The sequence below is a fragment of the Scyliorhinus canicula genome, chromosome 14, assembly GCF_902713615.1.
Source record: "Scyliorhinus canicula chromosome 14, sScyCan1.1, whole genome shotgun sequence".
In the NCBI taxonomy this organism is placed as follows: domain Eukaryota; kingdom Metazoa; phylum Chordata; class Chondrichthyes; order Carcharhiniformes; family Scyliorhinidae; genus Scyliorhinus; species Scyliorhinus canicula.
In genome coordinates this window covers 97,029,630-97,056,765 of record NC_052159.1, presented here as the reverse complement: position 1 = coordinate 97,056,765, position 27,136 = coordinate 97,029,630, and the positions used below count along the sequence as shown (strand labels likewise).

Sequence of the window (27,136 nt, the reverse complement as noted above, 5' to 3'; positions counted from 1 at the left end):
AGAGATCGATGCCTGCGACAACATCAGGACAAGCACTCCCAGCTCCTTTGCTTCATTAAATATCCATACCAACAGCAGCCTCAGCACTCCCGAAAACGTCTTATATAATTCCACACCGGGTATCCATCCGCACCCTGGGCTTCACCTGATTGCATCGCCTCCAGCCTATTACCTCCCCAAGCCTAATTGGGCCCCCAGGCCCTCCACCAGCTCCTCATCTACCTTCGGGAACTCCAGCCCTCCTAAAAATCGCCTCATCCCCTCTTCTCCGGCTGGGGGTTCCGATTTATACAGCTTGCTATAGAAATCTCGAAACATTCCATTCACCTCCGCCGGATCCAAGGCCACCTTCCCCCTGTATCTCTCACTTTCTCAATCTCTCTCGCCGCCTCCTGCTAATTTTGTTTTACTTTTATACATGACCAATGAGAATGAAGAACTTAAAATATGAAATACCACCACTTGAAAAAGCAGATAGCTCAGACAGTACCTTTTCATAATTCTCTATCAGAATCTCAACCACAATGTTCTGAAATTTGATGTTCATCATAGCTGCTACAGTTTCCTCTTGAGATCTCATTAGTGTTGGTCCAAAAATAACACCCAAGTTGGAAACAGTCATCAGGTTTTTTTGACTGTGAGTGGATACTCTGCAATTACATAACATTGAAAATATTTGTTTATTGTATTAAGATGGTGTTAGTAATTCACATTTAATGTTAACTCAAAAACAGGCACAAAGAAAATCTAAATCTGTAAGAACTGCAGAAATGTTGAGGTTGAACGAGATCCCTACAGTTTATCTGATGACAGACCATCTATCTCTAGTACCTTTAATCACTTTCTCTGCCAAATATCTACCCCATAAATATAATCGATCTTCAATAATTTTGTGAAGACTGCGCCACATATTTATCATCATCTGTGTTACTGTGTAAAGAAGTGTCATCATGCCATTTGCTCACCTTCCACTTCTGGACTGAGTCTACAAGTTGATTATCATTTCCTGAGACTTATGATTTATCCCTCTGATCCAACTCCCCTACAACTGCTACCACATGCTGCAATGAAACTTGGTCTCAAAGACTTATGCACAAAGTACTTCCTGTATTAGATGCTGTGTGCGATTACCATTTAGCTGCATTTCCATTGTTTATTCACCTTCCAACTGCCTTTTCCAGTCTCAACTTTATATTTACCTGCTACTTTTCATCCTGCCCACCTCATTTATTCAATTTCTTCCATATTTGGTTAATCTGTTTCATTTGTACAATTGAATTGATGCATAACAATTATGTAGATTTGAGTTGTTCTGCATCCTAATATATTTTTCCATAGAACCAAGCACCAATGAATTAAATTAAACATTGAATTTGGTGCACTTGCATGTGATTTTGGTGCATTGAGAATTATCTATCAGGCCAACATGGATTTCTGATAAATCTCCTATTGCAACCCCACCCTTCATTCCCAGTCATGCCTGCCACACACTCCGTCTTTGTTGGTTTATTGCAGGTACTGCTGCTCAATTTGGTGTTGACAATTCAGTGAGGAACCCAGATACAAAAAAAAGAATTCGGCTGGAGGTTATTGTGTCAGGTGGCTGCCTCCATTATGTTGTCCCAGAATTTTGGGGGGATTGTTCTAAAATTACATCACCATAGTAGGCACAAGCCTACTAAGCATGGAAGGGAGCATTATTCAGCCTTTTCAAACTTACTTTGCTCCTCATTGGTCCATTAGCCATCCAAATGGAGATACACATAAAGAAACTTGGCAATGGAGCTTGAACCAGGAACCTCATGGATTGGAGGCTCTGCCACAATTTGAGGGCAACACACAATGTTTGCTTCTTCCTGGAGATTGCAGCTTCTTTTCTGAAACCTCTTGCCCCCTGGTGTCAGGCAGCCATACACTTGTGCATTGATAATAGGCATAGGCAAGAAAAATTGGGGGCTACTCTCCCCTTAACCGTACAGTTCCTTCAGCTACAATTCACCTATTGGGTGATCAGGGAGAAAGTCAGCATGCTTGCTTTGCACGCTTTTGTTTTTGAATTTATTTCATTAGTATTGACTCCTTTTAATACGTGGTTGGTTAAATAATTTTGTTTATTTTTCTATGTTTTACACTTCTAAAAGTTTTCTTTCATTTTATGGTTATGACTCGCCTCTCATGATTTTACTTTTGATTTGGACTACAATGTACTTTTCTTTCATGTTAACTGTTTTTCAGATTCATGGACATCATACTGGATGAATGTAATTAGGTTTTTTTGTACATTCTAGGTCGTCTTTGAATGGCATGACTAATTCACCTCCATCACGTCATCTATTTTTCTTCTCACAGCTTTGTTATTACTTGTAATTGATGTAACTGTGATTGCCATTTGAGCGAATAACTTGCTGGCACACACCATTAAGGCTCACGACTTGTATAATGGTCACTTTGGGGCAGAATCCTCTGTTCTGCAGTCTAAGTTAGGTGGTGGGACCTAAAAAGCAAATTTCCTGCCAGAAGGCAAGGTCGGGTTTTATTAATGATTACGCGTGGATCAGCCCATCAGCTGTGCATGCACAGGGAAAATGATGAAAGTCGCAGTGGGGGCAGGCAGGAAGTCATTGGCTTCACAACTGACTCTGGGATCGTAAGGTCCAGGCATCTTATTTAAAAGGCACCTGGACAGGAATTCATTGGTCTGATACTCAGGAGCTTGGGATGACAAGTGGTAAGTTACATTTGTGCAGGCAACGACCACCCCTACAAGAGAGGATCTAACCACCCACCCCTTGACATTCAGTGGCATTATCATTGCTGAATCCCCCACAATCAACATCCTGGGGATTACCACTCAGAAACTGAACTGGACTAGCCATATTTATACTTTGGCTACCAGGGCAGGTCAAAGGCTAGCCAATTCTCCGGCGAGTAACTCACCTCCTTACCCGCAAAAGCATGTCCATGGTCAACAAGGCACAAGTCAAGAGTGTATGGAATACTCATCACTTGCCTGGATGAGTGCAGCTCCAACAACACTCAACGAAGCTCGACACCATCCAGGAAAAAAGCAGCCCGCTTGATTGCTCACCCTTCCACAAACATGCAAACCCTCCATCACTGACAAACAGTGGCAGCCTTGTGTACCATCTACAAGACGCACTGCAGGGAACTCTCCAAGGTTCCTTAAGCAGCAACTTTCCAACCCACGACCACTACCATCTAGAAGGACAAGAGCAGCAGCTACGGGAGAACACCACCACCTGGAGTTTCCACTCCAAGTCACTCACCGCTCTGATGTGAAAATATAGTGCTGTTCATTCACTGGTGGCTGGGGCAACATCTGGAACTCCCTCGCCAACAGCACAGTGGGTGTACCTACCCCTCAAGGACTGCAGCGGTTCAAGAAGGCAACTTATGACCTTCTGAAGGTCAACTAAGGTTGGGCAATAATGCTGGCCTAACCAGTGATGCCCACATCCCGTAAATTAATTTTTTAAAAAGCATCACTTTGCTGGTCGTTCTCGACAAACATTGGGCGAAATTTCCATACAAGGGGAAACCACTGGTGTGACCAGTGATGTCTCAGATCAAGCAACGAATGCCTTCACATTTCAGTGACATTGGGAAAAGGCGGGATGTGTTCTTTCCCTAGAATGGCAAATGAAGGCTCTCCTGCCAAACCAAGCTGTGTAGTATTCTCATCAAGTTCACTCACTAACTGAGGGGGTTTGCTTTCAGTCAGCCCAATTGAGCTACCTGTTAATTCCTCTGATTTGAACTGACCCTCTTCCCACTGCAGGTGCTCAATACTAACAAAGGACTGTGTTGTGATGTGAGGCAGTGAGAATGGTGCATATTACTTTTCATCAATGGCCCACCACCTTCAACCCTTCCACGTCCTCTACCATCTTCCCCTTTACAGTTGACAGTCTGAATATTAGAATTATCCTGCTCGTCATCCCCCTTGATCCTCCCCCATAAACTTGGACTCAATTACCGTCACCATTTACATGCCTGCTCTCCCCACTGATCCATACACGTCACTGTATTTCCCTATTCCCACCCTGATCCTGGAACCCCACTATCGAGGCCACATGCTCCTTTACTCTCCCAGAACACCACCACCCTCCTTCCCTGATGTCACTGCCTTATCTCCTATGACCCTGGAACTCCCACATTACCATATCCCAATCTTCACTATCACTGTTACTGTCTCAGTAACAGTAGCCTCAGCTCAATCCCCAGATACCTCCAATGACACCAATGACCCTGCCCTTTAGGTTCATCATCATCCAGCCTCCCTCCCCACTAATCCTCCCCTTCCTCAGCACTGACACCCTTGCTGTCTTCCCTTTACAACCCTTGCCTGCATAACCTGCACACCTCCATGTACAATGCCCCTCATGCTTTCCCTGGTCACACTACTTCCTTAGTCAGGCTTCTTGCCACGGAAAAAACTACCTCTCTTGGCCAGGTACCTTGTAGAATACCTCCCTTTGCATGTCTCCCTGCTCCGCACCCTTATGGGCTGTCCCCAAACTTATTTCGCTTGGCATAGACATATGTTTTTCGAAGAGCCAAAGCAGTGGGTACTCAACAGGAGGATGAAGACCTTGCCTGCTGCAAGTGACTTATATGGGCATCACAGTAGCATTGTGGATAGCACAATGGCTTCACAGCTCCAGGGTCCCAGGTTCGATTCCGGCTTGGGTCACTGGTCGGAGTCTGCACATCCTCCCCGTGTGTGCGTGTGGTTTCCTCGGGTGCTCCGGTTTCCTCCCACAGTCCAAAGATGTGCAGGTTAGGTGGATTGGCCCATGGTAAATTGCCCTTAGTGTCCAAAATTGCCCTTAGTGTTGGGGTGGTTACTGGGTTATGGGATAGGGTAGGGGTGTTGACCTTGGGTAGGGTGCTCTTTCCAAGAGCCGGTGCAGACTCGATGGGCCAAATGGCCTCCTTCTGCACTGTAAATTCTATGATAATCTATGATATGCGGTCAGGGTTTCTAAAGGCATTTATTTCTTGCTGGTGGAGAACTTAATGGGAAAAGGCACTTAATCTGGCAGGTTGGGGTTTTAATGACCATACATAAGATGCAAACACATAAAAAAGAGCTTCCCGCCAATTACTGTCAGGAAGCTCAACGCACCTTAAATTTCTGACAACGTAATTCCAAACGTTCACCCTGCCATCGGGTTTCTAAATTTGAACCTCCCGCCTCACACCCACCTTTCTTCCCACTCTCTGCAAAAGCATAAGATTACACCCTTTGTGTTAGGCACAAAGAGCATATCAGCATTCCTGTTACTGTACCTCAGAAAGCACTTTATGAAGAAAAAGGAAGGGAAGAAATACACACAGGCAAAATATAAGTTCAAACATAAGACCAATATGGCCTAAATGGGTGGGCAACTGTATATACCATCCTCTACAGTGACTGATCACAATTTAAACGTGAGCGATTCATTTATATTTGTAAACCATCATGATATCAAATAAGGGCAGTCAAAACCAATTGATGCTTACAGGCCAGGATAATTGAACTAAGTCACACAAATGCAATTAAATCCCCATTTTAAAAGATCTACATTTGTCCTTATCTTCTATTATACAGTGCAATTTTATACTTTTGCTCTTAATTATAAACCAAGATAAATTTGGGAAGAAAGTAAGTTGTTTAGAGCATGGGATTTTCTCGTATTTGAGGTTGAGGGACATTAAAAACTGAAGTGCCACAGTACCAACTCTGGTGTGAGGGTGGTAAACACAAATATCGCGCTTTATAATAACCACTTCCCTATAAAAGTTTAAATGCAGAAATTTGTAATAGGAAAAAAAGGTACCACAATTTGGCAGATTCATGTTTTGTAATATACTATCTGTTACAGGACTATTTCCAAAGGAAATTTGAGGCAACTACCGTAATCTCCATATATAGGGCGAAATGTAACTAAATAGAAACAAAGTCCCATAGCAAGTGCGTTTAGCTGCGTGTAACCTGCCACTCACAGTGCCGAGAAATACAACGCTATAAAATGGCACCTGGGTTAGAAACGGGGCTTCAGCAGGGATGTGTAGCCCCGTTTTGTGCACTGAAGAACCCTGCTTGGGGGTGCTCCTCAGTGTAGCAAGAGATCAGGATGTCACAAAGCGATCCCCGATCTCCCCCCCCCCCCTCCCCCCACATGCCCCAACGCTCCACGGGAGGGTCCTCGGGGCCCGAGCGCACCCCCCAAGATCTGCGCAGAGGTACCCCGGCCAGATCTCCACCGCGTAATAAATGCCAACTTGGCAATGCCCCTGCAATTTGGGCACTTGATACCCTGGGCACCCAGGATACCACCCTGCCAAAAGGGGATGAATCTGGAGGCTGCCGATCCCCTGAGAGACTCCCCACAAGTGCCATTCTGTCTGGTCCCCGTTTGTGGAGACCAGTATTGAACGGCACTCGTCTGAGGACTCCAAGGCGAAGGGGATTGATCGGGTGCCTCAGGAAACTGCATATTAAAGTGTCTCGCTTTAATATGCAGATTTGCCAAAACATGAAAATTAATTGGTAATTAATTTAATCGGAGGAAGTTATGAATGTTACTACATTGCTCAAACTTCAATGTCATCATTACTGGCATGACCTATAGCCTTCATTTAATCGAATCATAGAACCTACAGTACAGGAGGCCATTCGGCCCATCAAGTCTGCAACGGCCCTTGGAAAGAGCACCCCACTTAAAACCCACACCTCCACCCTATCCCCGTAACCCAGTAACACCACCAAACCTTTTTTTTGGACACCAAGGGCAATTTATCATGGCCAATCCACCGGCACATCTTTGGACTGTGGGAGGAAACCGGAGCACCCGGAGGAAACCCACACAGACACTGGGAAAATGTGCAGACTCCGCACAGACAGTGACCCAAGCCGGGAATCGAACCTGGGACCCTGGAGCTATGAAGCAACTGTGCTAACCACTGTGCAACCGTCCGGTCCCCCCGGTGTAACAGATTACACCAATGAGTTAACACCAAGGTATCCATTATCATCTGCTAAATGTTACTTGAGAATCTTTTTATCAAAAAACAGTAAATTACATCTTAAATCTGTTAAATTACATTTCCAAAATATAACATAAATTAGTTTAGTGTAATCGCCTTTGGTAGAAGTTTTGTAACGGCTAAAGAAAGATATAACTACTTACTTTACTAAATGTTTTAGCAAAAGGTCGAGCATCTCTCTGTTCTTTTCTGGAAGTTTATAAACCATTGCATGAACAGCACGAACTCTGTAATTCTGGTCATCTGACTCTGCAGAAAAGTATTATAGATTCAACATATTAATACTTATTTAAATACCAGCAATATTGGGATATAAATTAATACTTCAGCTTGACATGAATACATGTTGTTTAAAGAAGAACATATTTTAAAATAATGGTAATCTATGGCTTAATACACCAACTAACCAACACCAACACCTTGACAGATACAATAATCTAATCAACTGATCGGAAAATGGAAATTGTTCAATGCACCATCTGCAAACTGACTGCCTTGACACAATGGAAAAACTGCCACTTTACAAAATGAATTTTCTTCATGCCATAATTATGGCTGGATTTTTCTGACCATTCACACCAGCGGGATCTCCTCGTCTTGCCAATAGCGCACCTCAACTGTGGGTTTCCCAGCGATGAGGGGTGCATTCAATGGGAAATCCCATTGACAACGGTGGGACCAGAAGGTCCCATCGCTGGCCAATCACTGGCCACCTCACAACAGGTTGCATGGAAAAATCCCGCCCTATATCTGATTCTCTAGTAGTTGGCCCAAAGATCTAGAAATGTTATTATGTCCAAAAAACGTTTTACTTTAATGCACACAACATATAAATCATTGTCCACTGCCAATTGCTTGGCAAGGAGCGATATAGGATCAGAAGGCATAGAATCTCTGTCGGTAGAGTTGAGGAATCGCAATGGTTAAAAAGACCCTGATAGGAGTTATGTACAGGCCCCCTAGCAGTAGTCAGGATGTGGGGCAGAAAATAAATCAGGAGACAGAAAATGCATGTAAAAAAGGCAATGTTACAATAATCACGTGGGTCTTCAATATGCAGGTGGACTGGGAAAATCAAGTTGGTAGTGCATCCCAGGAAAAGGTATTGTGGAATGTCTCAGGGATGTTTTTTTTGGAGCAGCTTGTGACAGAGCGTACTAGGGAACAGGCAATTCTGGATTTGGTGATGTGCAATGAGGCAGACTTGATTAGGGAACTTAATGTGATTGAACCCTTAGGGAGCAGTGACCACAATATGATAGAATTTACCCTGCAGTTTGAGAGGGAGAAGCTGAAAACTGATGTAATGGTATTACAATTAAATAAGGGTAACTACAAAGACATGAGGGAGGAGTTGATTGGAAAAGGAGCATCGCACGGAAGACAGAGGAACAGCAATGGCAAGGGTTTCGGAGGGGGGGGGGGGGGGTTATTCGGGAGACATAACAGAAATTCATCCCAAGGAGGAGGAAACATGTTAAGGCGAGGACAAGGCATTCATGGCTGACGAGGGAAGTCAAGGACAGCATAAAAGCAGAAGAAAAAGTATACAAAGTGACGAGGATCAGTGGGAAGCCAGAGGATTGGGAAGCATTTAAAAGCAAGCAAAGGACAACTAAAAAAGCAATAAGGGCGGGAAGAAGATGAAATATGCGTGCAAGCTAGCTAGTAATATATAGGAAGATAGGAAGAGTCCATTTCAATATAGAAAAGATAAAGAGAGGCAAAAACAGACATTTGACCACTGGAAAATGTGGCTGGAGAAGTAATAATAGGAAAAAAAAATGGTAGAGGAACTGAAGTTACTTTACATCAGTCTTCATGGTGGAAGACACCAGTAGGATGCCAGAGCTCCAGGAGTATCAAGGTGAGTGTAATGGTCATCACTAACAAGGTGGTTCTGGGGAAACTGAAAGATCTGAAGGTGGATAAATCACCTGGACCAGATGGACTACACCCCAGGGTTCTAAAAGAGATAGCTGAGGAAATTGTGGAGGTATTGGTAATCTTTCAGGAATCACTGGAGGCAGGAAGGGTCCCAGAGGACTGGAAAGAGCCTAATGTAACACCGCTGTTTAAGAAGGGAGGGAGGCAGAAGACCGTAAATTATAGGCCGGTTACCCTGACTTCAGTCATTGATAAGATTTTAGAGTCCATTATGAAAGATGAAATCGCGGAGTACTTGGAAGTGCATGATAAAATAGGACTGAGTCAGCAAGGCCTCAAGGGGAGGCCATGTCTGACAAATCTGTTAGCGTTCTTTGAGAAGTAACAAGGAAGTTAGACAAAGGAGATCCAGTAGACGTGACATATTTAGATTTCCTGAAGGCCTTTGACAAGGCGCCGCATAGGAGACTTTCAAATAAGTTAAGAGCCCATGGTGTTAAGGGTAACATCCTGGCATGGATAGAGGATTGGCTGACTGGCAGAAAGCAAAGAGTGGGGATAAAGGGGTCTTTTTCAGGATGGCAGCCGGTGACTAGTGGTGTACCACAAAGGTCAGTGCTGGGACCACAAATTTTCACAATATACATTAATGATCTGGAAAAAGGAACTGAAGGCACTGTTGCTAAGTTTGCAAATGATACAAAGATCTATAGAGGGACAGGTAATATTGAGGCTGCAGAAGGATTTGGACAAGGTAGGAGAGTGGGCACGGAAGTGGCAGATGGAATGCAATGTTGAAAAATGTGAGGTTATGCACTTTGGAAGGAGAAATGGAGGCATTAACTATTTTCTAAGTGGGGAAATGCTTAGGAAATCAGAAGCACAAAGGGACTTGGGAGTCTTTGTTCATGATTCTCTTAAGGTAAACGTGCAGGTTCAGTTGGTAGTTAAGAAGGCAAAGGCAATGTTAGCATTCATGTTGAGAGGGCTAGAATACAAGGCCAGGAATGTACTTCTGAGGCTATAGAAGGCTCTGGTCAGACCCTATTTGGAGTATTGTGAGCAGTTTTGTGCCCCATATCTAAGAAATGATGTGCTGGCCTTGGAAAGGGTCCAGAGGAGGTTCACAAGAATGATCTCTGGAATGAAGAGCTTGTTGTATGAGGAACGGTTGAGGACTCTAGGTCTGTACTCGATAGAGTTTAGATGGATGAGGTGGCAGCACGGTAGCACAAGTGGATAGCACTGTAGCTTCACAGCGTCAGGGTCCCAGGTTTGATTCCCCACTGGGTCACTGTCTGTGCGGAGTCTGCACATTCTCCCCGTGTCTGCGTGGGTTTCCTCCGGGTGCTCCGGTTTCCTCCCACAGTCCAAAGACGTGCAGGTTCGGTGGATTGGCCATGGTAAATTGGGCTTAGTGACCAAAAAGGTTAGGAGGGGTTATTGGGTGATGAGGATAGGGTGGAAGTGAGAGCTTAATTGGGTCGGTGCAGACTCGATAGGCCGAATGGCCTCCTTCTGCACTGTATGTTCTATGTAAAACCTACAGGATACTGCGAGGCCTGGATAGAGTGGATGTAGAGAGGGTGTTTCCACTTGTAGGAAAAACAAGAAGCAGAGGACCCAATCTCAGACTAAAGGGATGATCCTTTAAAACAGAGATGAGGAGGAATTTCTTCAGCCAGAGGGTGGTGAATCTGTGGAACTCTATGCCGCAGAAGGCTGTGGAGGCCAAATCACTGAGCTTCTTTAAGACAGAGACAGATAGGTTCTTGATTAATAAGGGGATCAGGGTTATGGGGAGAAGGCAGGAGAATGGTGATGAGAAAATATCAGCCATGATTGAATGGCGGAGCAGATTCGTGGGCCGAATGGACTAATTTTGCTCAGATGTCTTACAGTCTTATGCTTCTTAAAACATCTCTGCTCTCCCTTTCCATAAATGTGATTTTATTTTATTTATTTGCTCATTCACCACCATAATGTCAGAAAGCTCATGAATGTTATTGTCACTAAGACTATCTAATCACTTACATAAGAACATAAGAACTAGGAGCAAGAGTAGGCCACCTGGCCCTTCGTGCCTGCTCCACCATTCAATGAGATCATGGCTGATCTTTTGTGGACTCAGCCCCACTTTCCCACCCGAACATCATAACCCTTTATTCCTTTATTCTTCAAAAAGCTATTTATCTTTATCTTGAAAATATTGAATGAAGGAGCCTCAACTGCTTCACAGTACAGGGAATTGCATACATTCACAACCCTTTGGGTGAAGAAGTTCCTCCTAAGGTCAGTCCTAAATCTACCTCCCCTTATTTTGAGGCTAGTGTTTCCCGCCAGTGGAAACAACCTCCCCGCATCTATCCTATCTATTCCCTTCATCATTTTATACGTTTCTCTAAGATTCCCCCCCCGCATCCATCTCAATTCCAACAAGTACAGTCCCAGTCTACTCAACCTCTCCTCGTAATCCAACCCCCTGAACTCTGGGATTAACCTAGTGAATCTCCTCTGTACACCCTCCAGCACCAGCACGTCCTTTCTCAGGTAAGGAGATCAAACCTGAACACAATACTACAGGTGTGGCCTCCCTAACACCCGTGACAGCTGCAGCACAACCCCACTAGTCTTAAACTCCATCCCTCTAACAATGAAGGACAAAACTCCGTTTGTCTTCTTAATCACCTGTTGTACCTGTAAACCAACTTTTTGCGATTCATGCACTAGCACACCCAGGTCTCTCTGCACAGCAGCATGCTTTAATATCTTATCATTTAAATAATAATCCCTTTTGCTGTTATTCCTACCAAAATGGATAACCTCACACTTGTCAACGTTGTATTCCATCTGCCAGACCCTAGCCCATTCACTTAACCTATCCAAATCCCTCTGCAGACTTCCGGTATCCTCTGCACTTTTTGCTTTACCACTCAACTTAGTGTCGTCTGGACACATTGCACTTGGTCCCCAACTCCAAATCATCTATGTAAATTGTGAACAATTGTGGGCCCAACACTGATCTCTGAGGGACACCACTAGCACTGATTGCCAACAAGAAAAACACCCATTAATCCCCACTCTTTGCTTTCTATTAATTAATTAATCCTCTATCCATGTTACTACTTTACCCTTAATGCCATGTATCTTTATCTTCTGCAGCAACCTTTTATGTGGTACCTTGTCAAAAGCTTTCTGGAAATCCAGATATACCACATCCATTGGCTCTCCTTTGTCTACCACAGTGGTAATGTCCTCAAAACAGTCTACTAAATTATTTAAGGCACGACCTGCCATTTATGAACCCATGCTGCGTCTGTCCAATGGGACAATTTTCATCCAGATGCCTTGCTATTTCTTCCTTGAAGATGGATTCCAGCATCTTCCCTACTACTGAAGTTAAGCTAACTGGCCTATAATTACCCGCTTTAACTGCTTACCTCCTTTTTTAAACAGCGGTGTCACGTTTGCTAATTTCCAATCCACCAGGACCACCCCAGAGTTTAGTGAATTTTGCTAAATTATCACGAGCGCATTTGCAATTACCCTAGCCATCTCTTTTAGTACCTTGGGATGCATTCCATCAGGACCAAGAGACTTGTCTACCTTTAGCCCCATTAGCTTGCCCATCACTACATCCTTCGAGATAACAATCTTCTCAAGGTCCTTACCTGTCATAGCCTCGTTTCCATCAGCCATTGGCATGTTATTTGTATCTTCCACTGTGAAGACCGACCCAAAAAACCTGTTCACTTCCTCAGCTATTTCCTCATCTCCCATTATTAAATCTCCCTGCTCAACCTCTAAAGGACCAATATTTACCTTAGCCGCTCTTTCTTGTTTTATATATTTGTAGCAATTTTTACTATCTGTTTTTATATTCTGAGCAAGTTTACTCTCATAATCTATTTTACTCTTCTTTATAGTTTTTTTAGTAGCTTTCTGTGCCCCGTAAAGATTTCCTAATCCTCTAGTCTCCCACTAATGTTTGCCACTTTGTATGCGTTTTCCTTCAATTTGATACTCGCCCTTATTTTCTTAGATATCTAGGATCGATTTTCCCTCTTTCTACCGTCCTTCCTTTTTGTTGGTACTGCTGAAAAATTGCAGCACAGAAAGAGGTCACTCAGCCCACTCTGTCTGCCCTGGCTGAAAAATAACTCGCCTCCCATTCTAATCCCACCTTCCAGCATCCGGTCCATAGCCTTGCAGGTTACAGCACTTCAGGTGTAGATCCAAGTACCTTTGAAATGAGATGAGGGTTTCTGCCTAAACCACCAATCTGGGCAACGAATACCAGATGCCCACCACCCTCCGGGTGAAGAAATTCTTCCTACTGATCTCTCCACTACTTCTTAAGTAGTCCCCTTATTTTCAGCAGTGCTTCTGCTGAGCACTGTGAAAAATTGCTTGGAAGGTTCTCCACTGTTCCACAATTGTTTCACCATAACGTCTTGCTCCCAGTCTACCTTAGTCAGCTCTTCTCTCATCCCATAGTAATCTCCTTTGTTTAAACACAAAACACTAGTGTTTAATTTTACCTTCTCACCCTCCATCTGTATTTTAATTTCCACCATATTGTGATTGCTTCTTCCGAGAGGATCCCTAACTATGAGTTCATTGATCAATCCTGTCTCATTACACAGGACCAGATGTAGGACCGCTTGTTCCCTCGTAGGTTCCATTACATACTGTTCTAGGAAACTATCGCGGATACATTCTATAAACTCCTCATGGTTTCCTTGACCGACCTGGTTAAACCAATTGACATGTAGATTAAAATCCCCATGATAACTGCTGTACCATTTTTACATGCATCAGTTATTTCTTTGTTTATTGCCCGCCCCACCGTAATTTTACTATTTGGTGGCCGATAGACTATTCCTATCAGTGACTTTTACGCCTTACTATTCCTGATTTCCACCCAAATGGATTCAACATTATCCTCCATAGCACCGATGTCATCCCTCACTACTGCCCGGATGTCATCTTGACATAGTGAGGGATGCCAACTTGACCCTCTTATTTTCCCCTTACTCCCCAAACCAAAGCTGCCACATGTTCCCTTTGCTGAAGCTTTTCATCCACACATCTCTGTTCTTTATCACCCATCTGTGGGTGTACCTACACCTCAGGGACTGCAAATCGCCACCACCTTCAGAACGGTAACTAGGGATAGGCAATAAATGTTGGCCTAACCAGTAACACCCACATCCCGTAACTGAATTAAAAAAAATCTTCCCTCACATTCTCGCCAAACTCATTTTCTCTACAAGAATCATCTCCTGTATCCCTGACACCATTCTCACTAAACTGCATATCCTGAAACTTCCCTTCCTGGCTCTCATATTAGCTGGCGTTGTAACTGGTTTCCTTTCAACAACTATCCCTTTCCCTTTCATAACTATTGGTATCACCTGCTCCATGAAGACACATATTCGACTCCCACTATCCTTAAAAATGAATATCCTATTTGAAATCTCCCTTTCCTCTACAATCTCCGTGAAAATATTTCAATCCATTGACACTCTCCCATGCGACATATTTATGGCCACCTCAAAAAATTCAATAGCTTAATCATATATGCCATACTCCTCAAAAAGTCATATTGACTATTTTTGAGAATTTGGGCGAGTATGAGCAGATCAGTCACTCCATTTCTGATAATAGATTTTACATAAAATTCTGACAATTAATACTGAACAGGAATTATTTGAATATTATTAGATAATTGCTCTGGAAAGAGTGCAGAAGAGATTTACAAGAGTGTTTCCAGGGCTGGAAAATTGAGTGATGAGGAAATATTATGTAGGCTTGTTATCCTTGGAACAGAGAAGGCTGAAGGGTAACTTGATTGAGGTGTACAAAATTATGAGGGTCCTAGATAGAGTAGATAGGGAAGACTTGTTTCCCCCAGCCATAAGACCATATGACACAGGAGCAGAAATAGGCCTTTTGGCTCATCAAGTCTGCTCCATCATTTAATGAGACCATGACTGCTCTAATATGATAATCCTCAACTCCACTTTTCCACATTAACCCCATAACCCTTACTTCCTTACTGATTAAAAATCTGTCTTTCTCAATCTTGAACACACTTAACAAGTAGTGGAGAGATCAGTAGGAAGAATTTCTTCACCAGAGGGTGGTGGGCATCTGGTATTCGTTGCCCAGATTGGTGGTTTAGGCAAAAACCCTCATCTCATTTCAAAGGTACTTGGATCTACACCTGAAGTGCTGTAACCTGCAAGGCTATGGACCAGATGCTGGAAGGTGGGATTAGAATGGGAGGCAAGTTATCTTTCAGCCAGGGCAGACAGAGTGGGCTGATTGACCTCTTTCTGTGCTGCAACTTTTCTATGGTTTCTGTAGCCACCTGGTTCTTGTCTCCCTTCTTAAGTAATGGAGTGAAACTTGAAATTTTTAAATCCAAAGGCATAATCCCAGAATCTAGAGATTTTTGTTAAATTGTGAATAATGTATCTGCATTTTCCCACTCGTAATTTTTTTCTTTTTATAAAAAAATCATTCAAGTGATGTAACGTGGACTTTGCTGGCCAGGCCAGCTTTGATTGTCTATCCTTAATTGTCCTCAAGAAGGTGAAGGTGAGCTGCCTTCTTGAACAACTACATCAATATGGTGTAGATACAGCCACAGTACTGTTAGGTTGGGAGTTTCAGGATTTTGACCCAGCAACAGCGAAGGAACAGTGATATATTTCCAAGTCAGGATGGTGAGTGGTATGGAGAGGAACTTCCAACTGGTGGTGTTCCCAGGTATCTATTGCCCTTGTCCTTCTGGATGGTAGTGGTTGTGGATTTGGAAGGTGCTGTCTAAAGAGCCTTGGTGAGTTTCTGCAGTGCATCTTGTAGATCGTACACATTGCTCCTCCTGTGCATTGATTATGAAAAGAGTGAATGTTTGTGGATTGGGTGCCAATTAAGCAAGTAGCTTTGTCTTGGATGGTGTCGAGCTTCTTCAGTGTTGTTGAACCTGCACTCGTCCAGGCAAGTGGAGTGTATTCCAACACACTCCCCCCGTGTGTGTTGCAGATGGTGGACAGGTTTTAGAGAGTCAAGAGGTGAGTTGCTCGCCACAGGATTCCTAGCCTCTGACCTGCTCATGTAACCATAGCATTTATAGGGCTAGTCCAGTTAGCTTTCTGGTCAATGGTAACCACTCAGGAAGTTGATAGTGGGAAATTCAGCAATGGCAATGCCGTTGATTATCAAGGGGTAATGGTTAGATTTTCTCTTGTTGGAGATGATCGTTGCCTCGTATTTGTGTGGGGCGAATGTTTCTTGCCAATTGTCAGCACAAGTCTAGATATTGTCCAGGTCTTGCTGCATTTGGACATGCACTGCTACAGTATCTGAGGAGTCGTAAATGGTGCTGAATACTGTGCAATTATCAGCGAACATCCCCATCCTTCACCGGGGGAGGGGCCTCTGATGGAGTCTGGCCGCGATGGGGGCCCACTGATCGGCGGGCCGGCCTCTGCCCCCCACGGGCCCCTGAACACCGACGCCACGTTGAGTCGGGGCCAGCGCGCTAACGAAGTCCCCCGCGCATGCGCAGGTTGGCGCAGCCCAATTGCGCATGCGCGGGTTGGCGCGTTGCCCATTTGGCACCAGGAAAGGAGGCTGGAGCGGCGTGAACCGCTCTAACGCCGTGCTGGCTCCCTGTGGGGGACAGAATGGGGGCGTTTCTCCCACATGGAGACAAGTGTTCACGCCGTCGTGAACACCATCGCATTTTACGATGGCGTGAACCGGGTCCGGTTCTGTCCCCCACAGGGGGCCAGCACGGCGCTGGAGCGGTTCACGCAGCTCCAGCCTCCTTTCCCGGCGCCAAATGCGTCGCGCATGCGCAGTCCAGCCACGCCAGAAAGTAGGCCCGGGGGGGGGCCTGATCGCGGGCCAGACCCCATCGGAGGCCCCCCCAGTGAAGGAACCCCCCCTCCCCCCACCCCACAGGCTGCTCCCCGACCGTTCGCGCAGAGGTACCGCCGGCAGCAACCAGGGGTGAACGGCGTCGGCGGGACTCTGGCGTATCCGCTCGGCCCATTCGGGCCGGACCCGCTGATTCCAGCAGCCCGCGGCTGGCATCTCGCCAAACGCGCCGGCGCAAATGGTGTTGATTCTCTGCACCTCGGAGAATTGCGCACCGGCGTCAGGGTGCCGTGGTTGCGGCGATTCTCCGGCCCAGCACAGGGGACCAATAGGTCGTATCCGGGCCCGGTTCGCGCCATCGTGAAACGCGACGGCGTTCACGACAGCGTGAACACTTGGGCTCCATTTGGGAAAATCGCCCCGAGTGTCAATGAGCAGGTTATTGCTAAGCAATTACTAATTGATAGAACTGTTGAGAATACCTTCCATCACTTTACTGATGATTAAGATTAGATTGATAGGGCAGTAATTGGCCTGGTTAAATTTGTTCTGTGTCTTTGTGTTCATGTCATACCTAGGCAATGTTCCACATTCTGGGTAGATGCCAGTGATGTAGCTGTATTGGAACAGTTTGGCTAGGGTCATGGCACGTTCTGGAGCACAAGTCTTCAGTACTATTGCCGGAATATTGTCAGAGCCCGTAGACATTGCAGTTTATCCCAACCTCTCGGGGTATTATTGGGCGGCCAATGTGTCGATGGTGCGCAAGTGGGTGATGGAGGGAGAGGGGGCAGCATGGAAAAGGTTGGAGATGGCGTCCTGTGGAGGCACAAGCCTGGGGGCCCTGGTAACAGCGCCGTTGCCGCTCCCTCCTACGAGGTATACCACGAGTCCGGTGGTGGCGGCTACCCTCAAGATTTGGGGGCAGTGGAGGCGACATAGGGGGGAAGTGGGGGGCTCGATGGAGGCTCCGCTAACGGGGAACCATCGGTTCGTCCCAGGGAACATTGATAGGGATTCCTGGGGTGGCACAGAGCGGGCATCAGAAAGCTGAAGGACCTGTTCATTGACGGGAGGTTTGCGAGCCTGGGAGAGTTGTAGGAGAAATTTGAGCTCCACTCGGGGAACATGTTCAGGTACCTGCAGGTAAAGCCGTTTGCTAGGCGGCAGGTGGAGGGATTCCCTTTGCTGCCCGCGAGGGGTTGAGGGACAGGGTGCTTTCGGGGGTCTGGGTCGGGGATGGGAAGGTATCTGTTATCTACAAGGTAATGCAGAAGGTGGAGGAGGCATCAGTAGAGGAGCTAAAGGCTAAGTGGGAGGGGGAGCTGGGGGAGCAGATCGAGGATGGGACATGGGCGGAAGCCCTGGAGAGGGTTAACTCTTCCTCCTCATGTGCGCGGCTTAGCCTCATCCAATTCAAGATGCTGCACCGGGCCCATATGTCCGGGACTAGGATGAGTAGGTTCTTTGGGGGCGAAGACAGGTGTGTCAGGTGTTCGGGGAGTCCAGCAAACCATGCCCATATGTTCTGGGCATGCCCGGCACTGGAGGAGTTCTGGAAGGGGGTGGCGAGGACGGTGTCGAGGGTGGTAGAATCCAGGGTCAAGCCAGGCTGGGGACTTGCGATTTTTGGGGTTGCGGTGGAGCCGGGAGTGTAGGAGGCGAGAGAGGCCGGTGTTTTGGCCTTTGCGTCCCTATTAGCCGGGCGGAGGATCTTGCTACAGTGGAAGGATGCGAGACCCCCAAGCGTGGAGACCTGGATCAATGACATGGCGGGTTTTATTAAGCTGGAGAAGGTCAAATTCGCCCTGAGAGGATCGGTACAAGGGTTCTTTAGGCGGTGGCAGCCTTTCCTCGATTTTCTGGCTCAACGATAGGGAACTAGGTCAGCAGCAGCAGCAGCCCGGGGGGGAGAGGGGGGGGGGGGGAGGGGGGGGGGGGGGGGGAGAGAGGGGGGGGGGGTGTTGACTATGTTTATTTTATTTTATTTATTTTCAAGTTCTCTTGTTGTTTACCGGGTTTGGGGGGGGGCTCGATATATGTGTTGTTACGGTCTTGGGGGTGTTATGCTTATTATGTTGTTTTATTGTTGTTTGTTACTGTTTGTTGTTATATATTCTGTAAAAAAAATTTCAATAAAAATTATTTTTAAAAAAGACATTGCAGTTTATGTATTCTTCTATGAGTAACTTGCCCCCACTCTGTCCATATATCACTTCTATCACTTCCTACTACTTTTGACTTATGATTCCCCCATTAGCCCCTTCCCACAAAACAATTTAAATGTATTCCACTGCCCTATTTTCTCTACCCTCAAGAATATTAGCTGATAATTATTGGAGGCTTATTGTTTGATTGAATGTTGTGATTATTCTACAATTTTCTATCATTATATCATGCAATTAACAGGATAGTGGAACACAACCTCGATGGACCTTGGTCTTTTTCCTCCGCTTCTCAGGCAATGTTGCCTCCGAGGTTTAGGCAAAGGTCATCTCACCTGTACAGCTCTCCTTAGCCACAAAGGTAGTCCCAGTATCTCAGGAATGTGAAACTCTCCCTTCTACACAGCATTACTAGCCCATGCTAGCATCTAAGAATAGTTAAGATAGCTGGTTGTTTTTGTGAGAATAAGTCTAACTGCAACAGGCCTAGGAGCCGATTGATGTTTCAGCACTTCTTTCCCACAATATTCTTAAACTCACCATTGTAACAGCAGTTTTAGCCAGCAAACACTCAGACGGAAGGATTGGAAAAGGTACGGGGAATAATCACCTACCAATCGTATTCACACTTAACTTCTCTACAAGTCCATGACCACCTGTCGATTATTGTGATTGAACTGTTCTTACATCTGCATTCACTCGGAGGCGGAGCTCAAGTCATCTATAACACCTTCGCCAAGGCATACGAGAGCATAGGCCTCACACTAAATATCCATAAGACAAAAGCCCTCTACTAACTTGCCTCACCAAAGAGCAGTGCCCTCCCCCCACCCGTTATCAAAATCGACAAGGCTTTGGACAATGCAGACCATTTTCCGTACTCTGAGAGCCAACTGTTAACAAGGGCAGCCATTAACAACATCATATAATTAACAGGATGGTCGAAGATGACCTGGATGGACCTTGTTCTTTTTCTAGTTTCCTCTGGCAATGGTGCCTCTGAAATTTAGGCAAAGGCCATCTCATCTGTATAGCTTTCCCTAGCCTCAAAAGTAGCCCCAGTATCCCAGGAATTTGACATTTTTCCTCCTAGAGTGTCATTCTAGCCCATGTTCACATCTAAGAATAGCTAGTTGATTGAAGGAAAGCTGAATAAAGGGATAAGGGAACAGAGCAATCACATGGGATGCAAGCTTCATCTGCATACTGTAGTTCAATGACAAAAATTGACAGGTGATCATGGAATGGCTGAAAGGTTCAGTATCAACAAGGTTCACATATGATTATTCGCCACAACTTTTCAAAACAGCCTTCGGCATGCCAGTGTAGTCTTTGGTTGCCTGAGGAAGAGAGTGTTTGAAGACCCAGGATCTCAGATCCAGCACCAAGCTCATGGTCTACAGAGTAGCAGTGATACCTGCCCTCCTGCATTGTTCAGAAACATGGGTAGCAGTTTTCCAGCTGTTCACACCATCAGGACCTTCCAGTCCTGCCAGCAATTAAGGTGCGACATGACAACTGCACCAGAGGTGCTTATGGTTTTCAGTGTGGACCTCTGTTGCTAAGCAACAGCTTAGGTTTTTTTATAATTCTATTGCTTTTCCATCAAAAACCCTCAATTACAATGCAGGCAGAGTTTAAAGTGAAACTGAAACCTATACACATACAAGTACCTCTAACATGAAGCTAAAGTAACATTTTAATCCTTTTTTATTATTAATTCATGGGATGTGGGCATCGCTGGCTGGGCCAGCGTTTATTCCCCATCCCTGAGGGCATTTAAGAGTCAACCACGTTGCTGTGGATCTGGAATCACATGTAGGCCAGACTGGATAAGGGTGGCAGTTTTCCTTCCCTTAAGAATATTAGTGATCCAGAAGGATTTTTACATCAATTGACAATGGTTTCATGCTCATCATTAGTCTTTTAATTCCAGATTTTTATTGAATTCAGGTTTCACTATCTGCCATGGTGCGATTTAAACCTGGTTCCCCAGAGCATTACCGTGGGTCTCTGAATTACTAGTCCAATTACAATACCACTATACCACTGCCTTCTTATCACATAAGTATAGAAACACAAATTAAGCGTAAATTTGAATTATACCTCATTTCCAATACCCACAATACAAATATAAATTACTCAAACCATGGAAAATTACAACGGACGTAGGGTGGCTAGTACACCCAGTCATGCCATCATGCATTCTGCCACCAGCAGGGAAATTGGGGGATGGCTGACTTGTTGCCTGAAAAGTTCAATCCAATGAGGGTGGAACTATCATTGAGCCAAATGGGCTGTTTGCATGTTGTCATTGTAAGTATTTCTGGGATGCAGAAACAAAATAAAGTCTCCAGTGACCCCAGCAACTACGGGTCTGTCCGTCTGTTGAACTGTTTAAGAATGTTGAAATATGGCATAATGACATTGGGTCAGTAATCCAATGTCATTCTGTCAGTCTCCAATAAAATGGAGGGCCAACGGGTATTAAAATTGGAAGCATACTCTTTTGAAAAAGACAACCAACAGGCGATCACACTTGTTACTCAGTTATTTGGCAGATTTGGTTGCACACTCCATTTTTCACTAGTTGCATGGGAAAAAAGTTATGCCAGATTTGAGGTGGTGACATAAGAGTAGCTGAAAAGGCCTGTAAACACAATGATGGCTGCATGTATTGATCAATTGATTTGTTGTCACATGTACCGAAGTAGAGTGAAATGTATTTTTCTTTGGCCAAGGGAACGTACACAGTAGACAAAAAGAATAATCAACAGAGTACATCGACAAATACTGTAGTACATCGACAAATAGTGAGTATGGTAGCACAGTGGTTAGCATTGTTGCTTCACAGTGGCAGGTCCCAGGTACGTTTCCTGGTTTGGGTCACTGCCTGTGTGGAGTCTGCACGTTCTCCCTGTGTCTGCGTGGGTTTCCTCCGGGTGCTCTGGTTTCCTCCCACAAGTCCCGAAAGACATGCTTGTTAGGTGAATTGGACATTCTGAATTCTCCATCAGTGTACCCGAACAGGTACCGGAGTGTGGCGACTAGGGGATTTTCACAGTAACTTCATTGTAGTGTTAATGTAAGCCACTTGTGACACTAATAAAGATTATAATTACTCTATTCCTTAGCCGTAAATGCCAAAATTCCATTTGCCACCCTTATTAGCTGCTGTAGTTGCATGCTAGTTTTCTGCGATTCATGCACGAGGACACCCAGATCCCTCTGCACCAAAGTGCTCTGAGGTTTCTCTCCATTTAGATATATAAGTTGCACTCCATCTGCCAAATTTTGGCCCACTTACCTAACCTATCTCTATACATTTGAAAATGTCTTATTTCCTCATTGCAACTTACTATCCCACCTATTTTAGTGTCATCAGCATATTTGGCTATAGTACCTTCTATCCCTGAATCCAAGTCATCCATATAAATTGTGAATAATTGGGACCCAAGGACCAATCCCTGTGGCACCCTACTAATTACATCTTGCCAACCAGAAAAAGACCCATTTATCTCACCTTCTGCCTTCAGTCAGTTAGCCAGCCTTCCATCCAAGCTAATAAATTACCCCAAATCTCAAGTGATTTTACCTTCTGTATTAACCTTTTGTGCCACACCTTATCAAATGTCATATGAAAGTCCAGATATACTACATCTACAGGATCCCCATTATCCACTTGCCTTGATACATTTTCGAAGAACTCTAGCAAATCAGTCAAACACAATTTACAATCATACTGCATGATATTTACTCACTGACAGCTGCAATTAAATCCTTATGAAGTTTGTAAGTCATTAACGGTTCCACGAGGCATCTAGGATAGAAAACAAAATATCTTTATTTAAGTTTTAAAACTTTTGGCAGTCTACAATGTACAACTTCAACATTATAGGGGCTGATTTAGCTCAGTGGGCTAAATCGCTGGCTTTTAAAGCAGACCAAGCAGGCCAGCAGCACGGTTCAATTCCCGTATCAGCCTCCCCGGACAGCTGCCGGAATGTGGCAACTAGGGGCTTTTCACAGTAACTTCATTGAAGCCTACTCGTGACAATAAGCGATTTTCATTTCATTTCATTTATTTGTAATTTCATAGCCAACCACGAGTAACTAGATAAACCTAAACCGGATTACGATGAGTTTTAGCTACAAAATATCACTATTTTGACATATTTTAATATTTCCTGAGTCTCAAAAAAGAATATTGCCACAGACAAAATTCCAATGGGCATCCTTTGTGTATGTCTATAGAATTGTACTTGATAATGTTGAAAAAGAAAAGCATAAAATCAACCAGAGTGTTCTAATAATTTTAAATTAAGCCGACAGTTCAAAGATGTGCAGGTTAGGTAGATTGGCCATGCTGAATTGCCCCTTAGTGTCCAAAGATGTACAGGTTAGGTGGGGTTATGGGGATATGCCAGGGAAGTGGGCCTCAGTCGGGTGCTCGTTCAGAGGATTGGTGCAGACTCCATGTGCCGAATGGCCTCCTTCTGCACTGTTGGGATTCTATGATTCTAAAACAGCCATTCCAAGCATAATTGAAAAAAAAAACAATGAACTGAATTTACCTAACTTTGGGGACAGGCTGAGATGGAGGAGGTCCCTTCCTATCATGGAGATGATGTCGGAGCAGGAGTCTGATATCATACCATTGTCATGGCATGTTGCCAGCAGCAGGAACCTGAGGGGCATCGGTGTAGACCGGCTGGCCAATTAAGGCAATAAATTTCCAGTTAAGGCACTTCCCTCGCCTGCTTACATTTTACCTGTGTTAGGAGTGGCTGTTTCTACGTAATGAGAGTGTCAGGTAAACTCTAATGGCTTCCCAGTGGGTTACTCTGTGACCTCCTAAATTGATGCTGTTCCCCGCAGCCAAGCAACACTACCGGAATAAACCCCTCCCACTATCCCTGGGGTCTGCCTGTCTACTCAGCTCAGGCATTAAGTTGTCCCCCTCCTTCATACTGCAGCCTCAGTAATGGCTGTCACTAGTGCCGAGGCTGACAGTTCCCTGACTGGGTTGGCAGCTCTGCAGGCAAGCTTACTGTGGCCTGTTAATTGGACTCAGCGGCAAATGTTGAGTCATGTTCCACCTACTGCAGAGCGAAGTTGATTCCCTCTTTCAGGACTGGCAGCAGAACTTGATCTTGTTCAGGAAAATTCAGTCCAATATTTCAGGTTAGAATCACACATTACTTAGCCAAACAAGATTTATTTTTTTGTGGTAATGGAGAAAAGAGGATTTTACCTTTATCAACATCTTTATCAATTATAGCATCAGCCAAAACAAAGGGAACTATTTTGATGTTCTACAATTTACTATTTCATCAAACATTCTATCTGTAACCCGATAACTGAGAAAGAAGGAAAACACAGGTCAGAATCTTCCATTCTGAAATCCAGGTTTCAGTGGTGGGTGTTGTGTTTTGTGACCTTGGGGGCGATTCTCCAAATAGGAGACAAAGTTTTCAGACGACCGATTCAGTCCCCCACAGCACGGCGCTGGAGCAGTTTACGCAGCTCCAGCCTCCTTTCCCGGTGCCGCGCTGACTTCTTCAGCACGCCGGCCCTTAAGCAACATAGCGTGGGGGTTCAGGGGCTGGCCATGCAACAAAGTAGGCCCGGGGGGAGGTGGAAGAGGCGGCCCTCCGATCGGTGGGCCCCGATCGTGGGCCAGACCCCATCGGAGGCCCCCCCCCACCCCTCAGTGAAGGAGCACTTTTCCTCGCCCCACAGGCCGCCCCCAATCCTTCGCGCAGAGTTCCTGCCGGCAGGGACCAGGGGTGAACGGCGCCGGCGGGACTCTGCCGTTTTCGCGTGGCCGCTCAGCCCATCCGGCCGGAGAATCGGCGGCCTGGCCGATTCCAGCGGCTCGCGGTGCGATAAGCGTGCCGGCACAAATGGCGCCGATTCTCTGCATCTTGGAGAATCGCGCGTCGGCGTCGGGGCGTCGTGGCGCAGTTGCGCCGAATCTCCGGCCCAGCGCGGGACTCAGAAAATCGCGCCCCTTGTCTTTGCAATGATTCATACAGAACTGCTGGTGACTTAACTAGAATGATGATTTATTGATATACACGTGGTAGGGTAACAATCAGAATGCTATACAGACTATGTTACTGATTGAGTGACATAGACTCTCCTGGAACTACCCTTATGTTGGGGCAGCAGGGTAGCATGGTGGTTAGCATAAATGCTTCACAGCTCCAGGGTCCCAGGTTCGATTCCCGGCTGGGTCACTGTCTGTGTGGAGTCTGCACGTCCTCCCCCTGTGTGCGTGGGTTTCCTCCGGGTGCTCCGGTTTCCTCCCACAGTCCAAAGATGTGCGGGTTAGGTGGATTGGCCATGCTAAATTGCCCGTAGTGTCCTAATAAATGTAAGGTTAAGGGGGGGGGTTGTTGGGTTACGGGTATAGGATGGATATGTGGGTTTGAGTAGGGTGATCATGGCTCGGCACAACATTGAGGGCCGAAGGGCCTGTTCTGTGCTGTACTGTTCTATGTTCTATGTAGTTGGTGTACGCCTTACAAACTTCTGACGATCGCTGGAAGTCACATGACTGATGTCACCTGTTGGTGGGAGGTCGCATTGCTGAGCATATGCAATATTATTCACCACAGTGGAAACAAAGGTCGGCGTGATTTTTGCCAGGGGAATGGGATGGCTGACCACTCACGATCCTGCACTATTTAGCTCCTGACCTATGCATCCATGAGCTCACCGAACCTTGTGGCAGGGCGGGCAGGACGTTGTCTCCACCATTACTTCATGGGGTTGAGGTCTGGCGCCTTATTTAAAGGACATCCATCAGCTATCACTCACTGCAGATCAACAGCTCCGGATTACTCATCCAGGGTGTCCCAGACCAGAGAATTGTGGCCTCATGGTTCAGCGAAGCCTCCCTGCGTCCCCAGGATTTCAGCAGAAGACCCACCTAGCTGACCATGGAAGACTGGATATAGGTTGCAGTGGAGATGAGCACTCGTAAAGCCAGCACAGAGAAGTCCAGTAGTGCTGGAAGAGGATGAATGATCTGTTGTACTTACTGTGAACTGACACTATTAAGGGCATTTAGGCAGTCTAAGTGTGCTAGTGCGCAGGGATGTCAGACAGGATTTACATTCCAGGCACGTCATGCTTTCAATCTTCTATCAGTTGCAGGACACACTGCTTGGGAAGCACTTACTGGAGAGGGCTCAGCAGCTGCGATAGGAACGCATGTTCCTGGACATGTCATGCAATTACTGAGATAATAATCAATCCTTATAACTTTCTGCAGGACAAGGATGCCTTCAATGAATGGAAGTGGTTCAAGATCAGAGATGGTATACGAGACATCAGAGCACTCACCACGTATGATGATCAGGCTGCTAAGACAGCTGGAAGGAGTAAGACAGTGCCTAAGTTGAAGTTAAGATAAGATTCACAGGAAGCCAGTGAGGATATCTCCAGTCTGCAGTTGTCAACTGCACCAACAGTGTGATACATTGCTTTAATTAAGGAGCCTGTTTAGTAGTCACAAAATCTTTATTTTCTCTATTCCAGGTATCAGCAAGAAAAAGGAGGTGCCAACAAGTTGTGACATTATGTAAAATGTTCAGAATACAAAGGGTTAATGTCATATCATAATTAACCACTAGATGGAGCTAGATGCAGAACTATATAAAGCACTGACTCACAGGCTTTTGGGAGAAGGCTGGAGAGCAGCAGTAAGAGAGTGTAGAGTACAGTTATAGATAGAGTGTAGAGACTGGTGTTAGTGGAGTGTAGATTACTAGATTATTGTTTGCTGCAGAAGTAAGTGGTCGATCTTTAATAATTAGTGTAAATAAAGTTAGCTTTGTTAATGAACTTAGCTTCTGCAGAGGGATTTGGATAAGTTAAGTGAATGGGCTAGGGTCTGGCAGATTGAATACAATGTTGACAAATGTGAGGTTATCCATTTTGGTAGGAATAACAGCAAACAGGATTATTATTCATATGATAAAATATTAAAGCATGCTGCTGTGCAGAGAGACCTGGGTGTGCTAGTGCATGAGTCACAGAAAGTTGGTTTACAGGTGCAACAGGTGATTAAGAAGGCAAATGGAATTTTGTCCTTCATTGCTAGAGGGATGGAGTTTAAGACTAGGGAG

At 45.3% G+C, this 27,136-nt stretch overlaps 1 protein-coding gene across 1 annotated transcript in view; it reads right to left on the bottom strand.

Moving 5' to 3' along the window:
* The window catches only part of arhgap42a (Rho GTPase activating protein 42a), a 505,650-nt gene that overhangs the window by 39,649 nt on the left and 438,865 nt on the right, over positions 1-27,136 (bottom strand). The window contains exons 16-18 of the mRNA XM_038818093.1: positions 22,760-22,818; positions 7,197-7,302; positions 491-650 (exon numbers count right to left, since the gene is read on the bottom strand). Coding sequence (XP_038674021.1) covers positions 491-650; positions 7,197-7,302; positions 22,760-22,818 — 325 coding nt within the window. The remainder of the gene's footprint in view (positions 1-490; positions 651-7,196; positions 7,303-22,759; positions 22,819-27,136) is intronic.